The sequence below is a fragment of the Panulirus ornatus genome, chromosome 20 (assembly GCF_036320965.1).
Source record: "Panulirus ornatus isolate Po-2019 chromosome 20, ASM3632096v1, whole genome shotgun sequence".
Classification (NCBI taxonomy): Eukaryota; Metazoa; Arthropoda; class Malacostraca; order Decapoda; family Palinuridae; genus Panulirus; species Panulirus ornatus.
The window spans coordinates 8,865,001-8,880,595 of record NC_092243.1 but is presented as its reverse complement, the minus strand read 5'-3'; the positions used below and the strand labels follow the sequence as shown (position 1 = coordinate 8,880,595).

Genomic DNA, 15,595 nt, shown 5'->3' with positions numbered 1-15,595 from the left:
ATACTGGGGCATTGCGTGTGACACACACGTGGCTATACCATACTGGGGCATTGCGTATGACACACACGTGGCTATACCATACTGGGGCATTGCGTATGACACACACGTGGCTATACCATACTGGGGCATTGCGTATGACACACACACACGTGGCAGCCAAAGCTAAACATCAGATATGACAAACACGTGCAATTGACCTCCCACACCACAAACATCAACTCAAAAGGTCATAATGAAACTGAACGCTTTTAGAACACTTACCGCCACCAGATGTGGACCAAGGGATCAGATACATCTGCATGATCATGCGTGCACTCAGTCCAAACAAACATGACAAAACTGAAGTTCATTCAAAACGAGTCTCTTAGAACAATCACCGGATGCCTAGCCTCGCCTTCATAGAAAATAAGGCTCTCAGAACAATTACTATAATGCCTAGCCTTCATAGAAAATAAGGCTCTCAGAATGATTACTATAATGCCTAGCCTTCATAGAAAATAAGGCTCTCAGAATGATTACTATAATGCCTAGCCTTCATAGAAAATAAGGCTCTCAGAATAATCACTATAATGCCTAGCCTTCATAGAAAATAAGGCTCTCAGAATAATTACTATAATGCCTAGCCTTCATAGAAAATAAGGCTCTCAGAATAATCACTATAATGCCTAGCCTTCATAGAAAATAAGGCTCTCAGAATAATCACTATAATGCCTAGCCTTCATAGAAAATAAGGCTCTCAGAATAATCACTATAATGCCTAGCCTTCATAGAAAATAAGGCTCTCAGAATAATCACTATAATGCCTAGCCTACATAGAAAATAAGGCTCTAAGAACAATCACCGGATGCCTAGCCTTCATAGAAAATAAGGCTCTCAGAACAATTACTATAATGCCTAGCCTACATAGAAAATAAGGCTCTAAGAACAATCACCGGATGCCTAGCCTTCATAGAAAATAAGGCTCTCAGAACAATTACTATAATGCTTAGCGACAGCAGACATTCACATCTCGCAAGGTTGCTTAAGACTACTTGAATACTTGACCTTTCTCGCATTCTGCTTCTTCGGGGAGCCTCAAAGAACGGACCTCTGCTGCATGAAAAGTAATCTAACTACGCGCATAACATTTCCCACAATCGCTCGGGGGGAAAAAAAAACAAAAACGAGTCGCATTTTCTTCTCCGTAAATATGACGCACTCGTGACCTTAAGGCTCAGCAGCAACAGTTAAATGCAACACAAATCCTGACCTTGATCTTAACACACACACACACTGCTCAGCTGTGAACATTTTTCTCTCTCCCTTCGCGATGCACTTTCTGGCGATATACAACCTTTATTAGCATATCTTTATCTTGCTGGCTTGGTTAGGTTAGTCATGGGAAATGGCTGTGTGTATATATTCAGGCAATATGCGCGCCTTCGTTCCTCGTGTGTGTGTGTGTGTGTGTGCGCGCGCGCACCCTTGCATACTTAACACTATGATTACGTTTCCATACTTTGCACGCATATTTACTCTAGCACACACACACACATCTCTATGTGTGTTACTATTCCACAGAGAACAATGAATGGAACAGCTTCCCGTAAAGACTTTAAAGACAAAAAAGGAAAACGTGTACAGTTAATTGGCCTCGTTTTCTGTTGATGCCAGCGGGCGTGAGGGCGGGAGAACAAATGATAATACAGCTGCGGTGTAATTTCAACAGGAAGCTGTCTACTGATGTCTGAGCCAGTGCCTCCAACCGGCCAGTGATTGGCTGCACGTGCTAGGCTCTCGTGAAATACAATCCTTCTGGGGGTCACAGCTGCTCACTGCTGCTTGGCATCATGTTACTACTGTATGTTTCTAACTTTGAAAAAAATCGCAAGGGTTTGAGATGTCGTCTCGCATACGCCTATTGTGCAAGGGCCTCTCTCTCTCTCTCTCTCTCTCTCTCTCTCTCTCTCTCTCTCTATATATATATATATATATATATATATATATATAAAGCTTGTTTGTTTCATTAGTTTATAGTGTAGATAATATGGATGTAAAAGAAATCAAAAGAGTGAGTTCGTGACCTTGATACAAGAAGTTACAGGAAAGTTTTTTTGAATTGCTTGATAACCAAGATATTCTAGTTATCTTTACCACTGTTAATTATAATCAATGGTAAACTGACATAATGATATATGGAGAATTGCAATTAAGCAAATTTTTTTTTTTTCCATTCTTAAGAAAATGAAGTTACTGAAGGGTATTCTTTCTCCTATCTTCTTCTTCTTCTTCTGAATTCTTCCCCGGGTTCGATTCCCGTCTTATAATCCGAGCTAACACATTACTGCCTTTACGAGGCTGACCGGACGCTCGCCCACAACTGGTGCCGTAACTGGCCGGTCACGTATACCAAAGGTCACGTACCCCAAAGGTCACGTATACCACCGGCACAGCAAATGAATGGTTACGTAAACCCAAAAGCCACGTACACCAAAGGCCATGTATACCAAAGGCCACGAACACCAAAGGCCACGTATACCAAAAGGCCACGTATACCAAAAGGCCACGTACACCAAAGGCCATGTATGCCAAAGGCCACGAACACCAAAGGCCACGTATACCAAAAGGCCACGTATACCAAAAGGCCACGTACACCAAAGGCCATGTATACCAAAGGCCACGAACACCAAAGGCTACGTAAACCAAAGGCCACGTATACCAAAAGGTCACGTACACCAAAGGCTCCGGACATCGAGTGACACGTATACCAAAGACCACTTACATCGAAAGCCACCAAAGGCTACGTAAACCAAAGGCAACGTACATTAAAGGCCATGTAAAACAAAAGGCCATGTGAACCAAAGGGCATGTACATCAAAGGTCACGTGAACCAAAGGCCACGTAAACCAAAAGGCCACGTAAACCAAAGGCCATGTACATCAGAAGCCTCTCACACCACGGTCAAAGCACAAGAAAGGTCACGCCTACGGAGGTCAATTACACCGGGAGGTCACGTACACCAAAGGTCACGTACAGGAAGGTCACTCATACGCCTCACGCCCGTAACTTTCTGGTCACGTCCACAGCCGCCCACACCACCACACCCACCTCCGGCCTCGCTGTCATAATTGAGGACGAGGCCCGAAGGAGGAACGGGTCGAAGGAGTAAGAAGATGTACCGCCCCACACTCATGGGAAATCCTCTTCTGTTTGTGACACGAGAACCTTCCTTTCTGAAGTCAGAAAATTGTTTCTCCTGGAAGAAAATATTCGTCAAAATTGTCTTCTGTCCAAGTGTGGCGATTGTCATCTTTTGGCAGATGGCGTACGAGAGTCGTGAGTGGCCTCAACAGAAAATCATTCAAACCAGTTGAATGTGCTGGACTCCTCCATTCCTCACGTCCCTCTAGAGAGAACTCTACCATACACATCCTCATGACATGTTTGGTGGAGCCATGATTTAGGTACACGTTGGTGGAACTAGTGGCCACCACGAATAGTCACTCCACACGTTAGATACGAGATGGATTACCCACAATACGACATACGAAGCAAGAGATTTCGTTTCTGTGTCGGTCAATTCATTGAGGATCATCACCATTTCCTCCCTCAGCCAAACGTCGACCACGACAGAATCGTGCATGTCGTCCCTCAAGGACCAACCCCCCCCCCCCCCCCCCAACCCCCCCCCCCCCCCCCGTGGGGCCGGAGGAGGATGATTGGACGCTTTGGGGGTGGGGGGGTGGAGAGAGGGAGAGAGATCTTTCACAACACGGAAATTCGTCTTTAAGGACGGAGTTCGCTCGAAGACCCCCACTTCGCGGGAAGAGTATGAAAGAAAGCTTTTTTTTTTTTTTGACACCGCCTCAGGAAGTTTACCAAAGTCATCGCGTCATCTGATTTACAATTCTCCCAAACGATTTGTGAGTGAAGAAGATGATGATGTGAGGAAATATTGACTCATGTGTTTCCGAGGGCAAATGGCATTCACTCACTGGCCTGTGAATATTCTCCACATCACTCATGTCTTATGTAGATTTTCTGCTGCGTGAAATGTCTCAACAGTTGTTCCTTTGTGCGAGTGAAATCACCCATGGATGACTTATCAGTCGAGATAAGACTGTGATGCTTTTGTGTGGCTATGTTGTGCGACCACACCACACTACACCACGCTACACCAGACTACACTACACCACACTACACCACACCACACTACACCGCACTACACCAGACCAAACCAGACCAAACCACACCACACTACACCACACCACACTACGCCAGACCAACCAGACCACACCACACCACACCACACCACACCACACAACACTACACCACACCACACTACACCAGACCAGCCCACACCACGCTGCACCATACTGCACTACACCACACCACACCAGATAATACCTCAATACACCAGACCACACCACACCACACCACACTACCCAGTACCACACAATACCTCACTACACCACACCACACTACACAATACCTCACTACACCAGACCAGTCCACACCACACTGCACCATACTGCAGTACACCACACCTCCCTACACCACACTACATAAGATCACACTACATCACACTATACCTCACCACACAACAAACACATCGCACTACACCACACAATACGACACCACACAACACCACACTACACCACCACTCTGTTACCCTACCACCGGATATGTCCTTCTTGATTTAACTACGGCTCCCAATGTTTGTATAGGTGTCTGTTTCACGCCGGCGTTTAGCCTTGTCTTCACGTTCACGGTGCAAGATTTTCGCCCTTACTGCAGGTCAATGTATGATGTGCTTAGCACTGCTCACACACACCCTCCCTCCTCACTGCCCGCCACAACCTACCGTATTGTTGTTAAGTGTGACGGATGAGTGCGTAACGGATGATTGTGTGACGGATGGGTGCGTGACGGGTGAGGGAGGGGTGTGACGGAAGGTAGAGTGACAAGGGCAGGTCAAGGCCAGCGCCACTTCCAGGTCTCATATGTCATGTGAGATCACACCTCTCTCTCTCTCTCTCTCTCTCTCTCTCTCTCTCTCTCTCTCTCTCTCTCTCTCTCTCTCCCAATCATCCTCTTCCCTACTCATTTCCATTATCCACTCACAATCATTTTTGAAATTTCCGCTCTCCCCTTCCCATCTTCTTCTTTTGCCTCCAATCCTTTGATTGATTTGCGCCAGTATCACCTTCTGCCAGTGTGATAGGCACACCCCATGCTCACCCTGTTGAGCGGTAGCGCAAAAAGGATTACAGAGGGATTGCAGAGGGTCGTTGTTGGACCCCAGTGGGCTGACATTACATTGTTATAAAACTGTTCATTACGTAAACCTGATTACATACAGTTACATAGTGTTTCATACGGTGCGTTGTACCGACTCGGTACAAGAAGTGGATACAGCGTCATATAACTTCAGGTATCTTGTTATTTAACAACAGAGGTGTTGTGACATAACCCACAACCCCGTCCACCCTTCCAATCTCCCATTCTTCTCTAGTCTCCCTACCTCACCTTTTCAGTCCTAATCCTCCTCCAGCTTTCTTCCTCCCTCTTTATCGAATCGCCAGTCACCTGCCTCATACTCCCTTCCTTCAATCACCCCACAAACTCATTATCTCCCAATCCACGCCCCAGAGTAAGAGTCTGCAGGCGAACAGACGCATGTCTAACACAAATAAGCCAAAATATCTCATTTTCCAAGAGGGCACAATATGGAAGATAATTCAAAATCATATTACCGTCATCATGATATAGAAAAGCATTCATATATAATGACACAGAAAAGCATCTATGCATAATGATACATAAAAGCATCCATATGTATATAATGCTATAGAAAAGTATCTATATATATATATATATATATATATATATATATATATATATATATATATATATATATATATATTTTTTTTTTTTTTTTTTTCAAACTATTCGCCATTTCCCGCGTTAGCGAGGTAGCGTTAAGAACAGAGAACTGGGCCATTGAGGGAATATCCTCACCTGGCCCCCTTCTCTGTTCCTTCTTTTGGAAAATTAAAAAAAAAAATTGAGAGGGGAGGATTTCCAGCCCCCCGCTCCCTCCCCTTTTAGTCGCCTTCTACGACACGCAGGGAATACGTGGGAAGTATTCTTTCTCCCCTATCCCCAGGGATGTTGGGATGTATGGGTATGTATGTTTGCATGTGTGAACGTGTGTGTACATGCATGTGTATGGGGGTGGGTTGGGCCATTTCTTTTGTCTGTTTCCTTGCGGTACCTCGCAAACGCGGGAGACCGCGACAAAGCAAAATAAATATATATATATATATATATATATTATATATATATATATATATATATATATATATATATATATATATATATATATATATATATATATATATGCATATATATATATATATATATATATATATATATATAATGATATAGAAAAGCATATATATATAATAACATAGAAAAGCATATATATATAAATATAGTGATATAGAAAAACATCTATATATAATGATACAGAACAGCATCTATATATAATGATATAAAAAAGCATCCATACATAATTATATAGAAGAGCATCTATATATATAATGATATAGAAAAAACATCGATATATTCATTCACACTTATTCACATCCCTTTAATCCTCTAACTCACTAACTGTAAATGAACGAGTGAATGCATCTTATACATGTGTTCCACACGTTCATTTACACATTAGGTCTCTCTAAGCTTATTAACCGAGTCTATCAAAACATCAGCACACGGGAAAGGCCATTGTTGTCAAAGACAAGATTTTCCCCCTTAAGGTCAATGAGTAACTTGACCTCAGGCTTTCTGAGGTCAACAACAGCAGGAGCAGCTATAGGGATTGGGGAGGAGGAGGAGGAGGAGGAGGAGGATGTGACCTCTCGTGACCTCCCTCCCCCCTCGTGACACAACAATGCCCCATACCACTGTGTGACATATTTGACAAATTGTGTCGGAAATGGGAAGAGGTAGCACTCGCCTGTACCGTCATTGTCGGGAGAGGAAATCCTGGTCAGCAGTCTGCAGCACGCGAGGGAACAGGCAGGCAGGCAGGCAGGCGGGCAGGCAGGCATACAGGGAGGGAGAGAGGTAGGGAGGCAGGCAAGGAGGCATGCAGGGAGGGAGAGAGGTAGGGAGGCAGGCAGGCGGGCAGGCAGGCAGGGAGGGAGAGAGGCAGGGAGGCAGGCAGGCATGCAGGGAGGGAGGGAGTCAGGGAGGCAGGCATGCAGGCAGGGCAAGCAAGGAGGGAGGTAAGGAGGCATGCAGGGAGGGAGGGAGGCATGCAGGCAGGGAGGCAGGCAGGGAGGGAGGGAGGCATGCAGGCAGGGCAGGCAGGGAGGCAGGCAAACCTGTTCAACACAGCTGGTTCGATGTGATCGGCGTGTACCATCCTCGTCGTCGGAAGCCAGGAGGGATATACCATGAGTTGTGCCATAGTCTGAAAAGAAAAAAAAATAGAGCATATACGATCGATCTACGAGGAGACCAGCGTGGACGAACTGTAAACATGGATAATTAGATTATCTAAACCATCGTGTGATGGTCAAGTCTGGGGGTCTGGATATTATCACATGTCGACGCCATGTGGAGAAGTGTGGCTACGCTAGAGTATATAATGTATGTTGACATGGTGCTGAGTGCGTGATGACGGACTGATATATGGATAGGCTACTGTAAGAGTGTATGGGAGTACATTGGTGTCCATGAGAGTACCTAAGAATACACGGGGATACATAGGTACACGTTAGAAATACAAAGGTGTACAAGGGAGGCGATATGATCACATGATAAAAGCCAGATAACAGAAGACGTGATGTCTATGACGAAGGTTATCAGCAAGAGGACAGTGATGGTATCCTCAATTCTTAATCTACATTGCTGAAGCCAGGATGATAAAGTAGATAGACAGTGCAGAAAGGAGTGTACGATTAACAGACAATCTATAAACAAGATATCAGGACTAACAAGAAGATATTACAGGTTAAGTCAATGTCTATTTTGCCAGTAAAGATGTTAGACATGATCACAAGATTCAGTGAAGTCTCTGGCGTCCGAAATAGGTGGGTCCCTACCCTCATACTCGGTGGGCTCAGCAGTAGATAAAAAGGTTGAGAGCACGAAGTTCAACCCTTGACAGGCAGGGTTTGAACCCTGAGCCCCGAACTGGGTCAGAGGGAGGTCACCCCTCTCTCGACGGGTTAGGTCACGGCAACAGCCGGTGGCTTGTGTGAGCATCTCCGCCACATCTTAATCACCAGTTAATACTGTCTAAATCACCCGTGGAATCTTGCCCTTCCTGTTCACGTGTTTCCCATCAGAGGGCGCAATTACAAACGTGAGGAGTTAATTCTCCGATTCAAGTTGCCGATGGCGATGAAGGGGTTGCTTTATGAGGGGCCGGAGGAGGGGGGAAGAGTGTCAAGATAAGCTTTGAGGGGACCCGAGTGTTCAGGAGGAGGGACGCCGAGACAAGCGATGAGTTACGAGAAGGTACAGCGAGATTGGAATGAGTTTACGCCTCTTCGGCTGATGAATGACGCGTTGTCTGCCCCGTTGAGGACTTGGCCCAACACATGGGGTAGTGTGAGAGGTCTTGTCTCAACGTATGGAGTATTGTGGGAGGTCTTCACTCAATGCACGTTCGTCGTGTGGGAGGTCTTCACTCAATGCACGCTCGTCGTGTGGGAGGTCTTCACTCAATGCATGTCGTGGTGTGGGAGGTCTTCTCTCAATGCATGTCGTCGTGTGGGAGGTCTTCTCTCAATGCATGTCGTCGTGTGGGAGGTCTTCTCTCAATGCATGTCGTCGTGTGGGAGGTCTTCACTCAATGCACGTCGTCGTGTGGGAAGTCTTCACTCAACGCATATCGTCGTGCGTGAGGTCTCGTCTGAACGCATGGCATGGTGTCTGTGGTCCCGTTTCAACGCATCGCATGTCGTTGTGCGGAAGGCCTCGTCTGGGTCCAACGTCGTTGCACAAGAGTTCTCGTCTCAACGCTTATCGTTAAGCGGGAGGAGATCTTGTCACAACGAATTTCAATATGCGGGGGGGATCTTTGACTATAATTTAGATAAAAAGATAAGACGGTTCTCAAGGGGAAATGAATGAAAATGAGCTTATCAAAGCTGGAAATGACACGGGGACGAGGGGTCATTCAGGAAACCAACCATATCTGGAAGGACAAAAGGTCAAGTACCATGTTGATGATGAAGGATGAGTGTGTGTGTGTGTGTGTGTGTGTGTGTGGTTATGAGGTACTGTAAGATATCAGGCAAAGGTGGGAATCTCTCTGACTAGGAAATGGCTTTGCATTCTTGTAAATAAGAATTCTGGAATTTCCTTTTGAGGAAGAACAACAATGATTAAGATAGGGATGTGGTCTAAGAGGGTGGAGACTGTTCATATGCTCCAATGAAGCAATTCTTAGTGATGACAGAGACAAAGAGGTTGAGAGACGATGACTATTGAAAGGCGAGGAAGATGCTGGCGCAATGAGGTGGCTATTGGTAGCTCAAGGGTGGTGCACCGTTGTGACATCTCTGTCCCCCTACGCTACTAAGTTTTGGAAACTCTTTAACCTTTTATTATTTTTAAGCCAAACAGTTGCAACTTACCGCTATTGAAAAGGCAAGTGTGTTTACCTCTTCCAAAGCATATAGATTATTCTTACTCAGCCTTTACTTTTTGGCGTTTCTTTAGCACTTTTTGATGTCGCATTGAAAGACTGGCTTTGATGAAGGCTTCTGTCTATGACTGGAGCTTTCTACAATGGAAACCCTCAGGTTGGGCTGACCCCCTGAAATACGGCGTTATGGGTCTCAATATTGATGGAGTGGCCCTTGAAGTAGCCCTTGTGTGTATCAGTAGCTATATGCATTTCATGTTTTCATGTCTCGACAAATATATCTATACGCACACGTATCCCCCTTGGTGACCATGGGCACTTACGCGAGTCATTATGGTATATTGGGTAGGTCACAGCAGGTCATTAGTCATATCTTCCCATAGGGTAAAGGGTATTAAGAGAGCATTGCAGGTCAATGATAACAGCGTTACTCTCGTAGGTAAGGTTATCATGGGCGTGAACATCACAGGTCACTGATAACACTAACGATTGTCTTTCGTCTTCCAGACCTGCGGCAGCGTCTGGGTCGAGACTGGAGGGTGCCGCCTTACCTCAGCGAACGACAGCGCAAGCGACGGGCTTTCGCTGACCGAAATCTGGAATCCGTCATGCTACAACGCGAGACCATACTAGCCCAGACCGCCCAGTTGGCCGCCCACCCCGCCCACATGCCGCCCGAGTGGGTGGCACACGTGTCGCTCCTTCCAGTCCACCTTCAAGAAGCTCTGAGCCTGCACCCTCAACCTGCGCAGGCGCTGCTGCAGCTGGTGGTCGAGGCTTGCGGCGGGGACAGAGAGAGGGCCCTGCAGTACCTCGCCACACCCCCACCGGCCGTCGCCCCGCCCATCCTGAGCCACGCCGCCCACGAGGACGTGTGTGGCGGAGGGGGCGTGGCGACAGGGATGCACCTAGCGCAAGAACTTCCCTCACGGTTCCTCCAGCTATCCTTGGCCGCTGCGAACTCCGCCGCTCCGGCGATTTCTCTCCCGTCTGCCTCCCCGGCCAGCACCCACTCGCTCTTCTCCGCTTCGTCCAGCTCGGCCTTCACCGCCGTCGGGAGGGACGTCAACCGAGAATCGCCGTCTTCCTCGTGCTCCTCGCCTCCGAGCCGCACACAGGCCTCGCCCAGCCCGGACCAGAGGGAGATGGAGAGTCCTTCGCTATCGAGCAGCCCAAGGGACACGGCTGACGTGGAGGGACCCGTGGGGAAGATCCTGACCTCTCCTGCTGTGTCCGTCTCGCCGAGGTCATCCCTCCCGACGCCTTACTCGCCCATCCACCTCCTCCTGACCCCAGACTTCACACCCAACTCGCCATCACATACGCTGAAGACGTCCCTCTTAGGAAATATCCTACCACCCTCACCCCGGAATCTACTGCCAGAAGGAGATACTCCCCCAAGAGCTACTACGCCGCCCATCACCACGCCCTTTGCCGGGATGCCGCCCGCAGACCGGCCACACGCCCACACTACCTGCCCCAAACCCAGGAAATCTGTCATCTCCTTCTCAGTGGAGTCCATAATCGGGAAACAAACATGAGTCTTGTTCAGCTTCTCGAGTGTGTCTGTCTGTTGGCGCTAATCATGAGTAATTACACACCTAATCACCTAAGCCTTGACCGTCTTGATCATTGATCATCATGACTTTCCCGTGATAGCGAGTGAGTGAGAGAGGTGTGTACGTCAAGTAAATATTCTAATGCTCTATGAAAGGGTTGGAAATGAGGGGGAAAAGATGCCTTGCCTGGATACACCCCCTTCATAACCTGAGACGTGGGCCAGACAGGCCACGGTGTATAGACTCAACTCCTGCTCGTGTATATGACGGGATAAGAGAAACCACTACGAAGGCCATAAAGAAATAGGTTAAGAAAACGTGACAGAAGTGACTTCGAACAAAAATGTGAAGGTGGGAGGGGATGGAGGGATGTATGGGAAGAGAAAAAAGGTATGTTTGAACAACTACGATAAATAAAGTTCTTTCGTAAATTCGCTTTTATGAAAATGGGGTTTAGAGGCGTTGCTTGCTATGGCGTCTTTCACAGTAGAAGCTATGGGTGGTGGATCTCTCGAAGACGTGATAATAGACGGAGGAAGTCTGACAAAATATAGGAGACGAAACTGCTGAATGACAAAAGAAATGGAGGTTAGGATCGGCAGTACTGGAAACCAATATAGGTTCACCACCAACAGAATCCCCATTTCGGATTCCCCTGGACAGAATCATCAACATAGACTCATCACCGTAGAATCATCAACGGCAGACTGAAATATCTTGCGAACACTATGATTCATGAAGTGTATAGTTGGACTCTCTGATTAATATCAAATACTGAGCTTATCTACGTCACCAATGAATGATCAGATATCAAGATACGATTCACAGATTGATCACCTCAACACGAAATCAGCTCCGAATATACACAAGGCATTTGAAAAGGGTGAAGAAATATGTGGGAAAGTAAAGTGATAACGTAGGAAAGCTCATCTGCATATTCAATATTCAGTCACGTTCTTAATCTGGACTGAAAAACACGAGGCGAGATGTACCTGTGTCACATGATGTCCATATACTACATACGTAGACGTCTAGTGCAACATTTATTTTCCCCCTCCCCTTATGTTGAGATGGTCAGCAGAATCTTCGTTATTTGGGCAAGGAGAGGAGCAACCCACTTCCTGCTGCTCCTTCCACGCCTGCGCAGCGCGCGAGGTCGCCGCCAACACCACCAGCTGCAGCAGACACCACACACACACACCCCATCACCAATTAAACTTTTTCACACTAAGTCATTCACGCAGTAATTTCCCAGCCCCAGAGTGACGTCTCTCACGGTCTTAATACGAGTTTCCGGTCGGCCTCCAACCAACCAACCAACCTCCTCCTCCTTCACCAACCTTCTCCTCCTCCAGCCTCCACCCGCCACAAGCCTCCCCGTGTTACACTCCATCATTCATTTACCATTTGAATGACGAGTCGAGTCATTCTTCAGTTTTTCATTTTCTTTCCTCCTCTTCACTGTTAGCAGTTCGCCCTTACCCATTTTTTTTCCTCCCCCCATTACATGTAATCTAATTTGATATATAATTAGTATTAACCTTGTGGATATATATATATATACATATATATATATATATATATATATATATATATATATATATATATATATATATATATATATATACTTTTCCCAGTGATGAAATACAATTTCTGAAGAGCTCTGCAATATCCACTATGGTTAGAGAGGTGATTCAACCCGAAATGAAATCACTTTAAGTAGTATAATCATGTACTGTTATGATCTACCAAAGAACCCTTAATCTTTAAGTCACTTTATTTATGTTGCTTTTGACCCTAGTGTTTGGATATGCTTCACGACTGGTGCCAAGGATAGCTTGAGACCTCCAATTTAAAAATAAAAAAATGCTTTTCCATTAGCATTATGACCATGTTTGAATGACTTTGTATGTTCTTAAACGTCCTATATGATGATTTAGATATAACACTTTATATATATATATATATATATATATATATATATATATATATATATATATATATATAATTCATGACTGTAATGTGTCTTCCATTTTGGAATGATCAGTGCTTACAATAAAAATCGGAATTTCATAAGTTTTTAATCTTATAGAAAAACACCTCACTCAGGTTACTATATATATATATATATATATATATATATATATATATATATATATATATATATATATATATATATCAGACGAAGAGCTAGAAAGCGAGCAAAATGTTTGACGAAAGTGAAGAGATTAAGAGAAATGACATGATCTAAGGTCAAGACAACAGAGATATGAACAGAGAATCAAGTTGCTTTGGCTTATGACTATTGTACTATCTTACTCAGGGAGATTGATTGTATTTTCACACACACACACACACACACACACACACGGTAGATAGATAGATAGATGGATAGATAGATATATCCATAGTTTCCCCTTCATTTTTTTTGACATTTTCTCAACAGAATGAATATAATTTTACTACTTATTCAACATAAAAGTATAAATTTGCTACTGATTCAACAGAAAAAAGTATAATTTTGACATTTTCTTAACATAAAAAGTATAATTTTGCTATTGATTCAACAAGAAGTATAGATTTGCTACTGATTCAACAGGTAAAAGTATAATTTTGACATTTTCTTAACAGGAAGAGTATAATTTTGGTACTTATTCAACAGAAAAGTTATAATACTGCTACTCATTCAACAAAAAGTATTACCTTATTCAAAAGAAGGAAAGTATAATTTTGCTACTGATTCAACATAAAAAAATTATAATTACGCTACATACTAAAAACAAGAACTTAACTAACGATAAAACTGTCGCATAAAACACCTTATAATCCCCCCATAAAACCCCCCCTCAAAAAAATCTGAAATGGTTTATTCCTCATGAAAACCAAAAAAAAATATCTTAATGGTTTATTCCTCGTACAAAGTATAATTAACGCGATTTTTTGGGGGGGTTGGTGGGGGAGTAGCGTCTCTTAAGCGTGACGTTTAAAAGTGTTAACTCATGTTTTTCTTAACGGTAACAAGGCGTTGGAATCCACTCTTTTACCGTCCCAAAACGCCTTTAGTTATATTAGTGTTACTATTAACGTTACAATGTTCGCTACCTTCCCGCCCATTACAGTGACAAGCGCCTCTTGAGCCACAACCCCTAGTTTGATGACAGGCGAATCCAGGCCTCAAATACCAAGTACCCAAAGGCTATAATCTCGCGCTCTACTCTTGACGAGGAAGTCGATCTGACAATGCGACTTATCTTAACTTCCCGCGCGCTACGCGTCCGCCAAAGAGGCGTATATATTACGCATGTGCCACAGTGATATGGGCCATCAGTGAGAAGTTTAGAGAGGCATGAATTGGATGCGCTTTTTACGGGGACTTGAGACCTGTGGTGAGGAGGAGGGGGGAGCCGTTGCCCGCTGCCAGATGTATGAAGCTCGGGTAACAGAGGTATGACTGTCATAACCCTCAGAGAAGAGGAGAGAGAGAGAGAGAGAGAGAGAGAGAGAGAGAGAGAGAGAGAGAGAGAGAGAGAGAGAGACTGCCTAAACCCAGCCACTCACTCGTCTCAAAATAGGGGGCTGAGTACCGAGAGACTTGTCACTTGGTATCTGGATGTGTCCACAACGATCACCCTCCTTTGGTGAGGGACTGTACTTCAATGCAGGTGTCTAAGAAGAGAAAAAACGATTTGTCTTTTTAGGGTAAAAGTAGAACACGCGAGCGAGCACGGACCTACTTTCTGAGGAGGAGGAAAGACACGAAGAATATTAAGTACTCTGACCAGTTAGATGGGAAAGATGTTTAAGAGTTGTGACAGAGTAGGTGTGTTAACCTACCACATGAGGAGGGTGACTGGTAATCTTACATAGATCATTAAAAAGAGTTTTTGAGGGTTTAGACTCCCTAGCTGTCTATCTAAAAGGGTTTCGACCAAGCCTCTTGAGATACACGATGAAGTCAACCACGACGACTATTTCAACTGAGGATGAGGGGATGCCACAACCTTACAGCAAGAATTAAGGTAATATGAAAAAATAATATATGAAGGTTGTAAGGCAAGGAGAGCAAAAGGCGATACTGGGATATGGTGGCAAGAGAGAGAGAGAGAGAGAGAGAGAGAGAGAGAGAGAGAGAGAGAGAGAGAGAGAGAGAGAGAGAGAGAGAGAGAGAGAGAGAGAGAGAAATCTTGAGCAAGACTGCTACTGAAAACCCTCCAGTATAATGATAAATACAGGATGAGGGCAGTGTGACTCTGCTGCCATCAACGCATCCGTCTGTCTCAAACGGTTTTTAAGACATTAGTAGCCAGACGTTATCATGTGACTGGGAGGTCATAAGTCTTAATGTAAATGCTACTGCGGTTCGAAAGTCTTTGTAGTTTACACACAC

At 44.9% G+C, this 15,595-nt stretch overlaps 1 protein-coding gene and 1 long non-coding RNA gene across 2 annotated transcripts in view; one reads left to right on the top strand and one right to left on the bottom strand.

Moving 5' to 3' along the window:
* LOC139755904 (uncharacterized) overlaps window positions 1–13,183 on the top strand; it is a 39,442-nt gene extending 26,259 nt beyond the window's left edge. The window contains exon 4 of the mRNA XM_071674632.1: window positions 10,157–13,183. Within this exon, the coding sequence (XP_071530733.1) occupies window positions 10,157–11,190 (1,034 nt within the window). The 3' untranslated portion in view covers window positions 11,191–13,183. The remainder of the gene's footprint in view (window positions 1–10,156) is intronic.
* LOC139755907 (uncharacterized) overlaps window positions 1–15,595 on the bottom strand; it is a 90,463-nt gene that overhangs the window by 58,679 nt on the left and 16,189 nt on the right. The window contains exon 2 of the long non-coding RNA XR_011714205.1: window positions 7,374–7,462. This is a non-coding gene — a long non-coding RNA (uncharacterized lncRNA). The remainder of the gene's footprint in view (window positions 1–7,373; window positions 7,463–15,595) is intronic.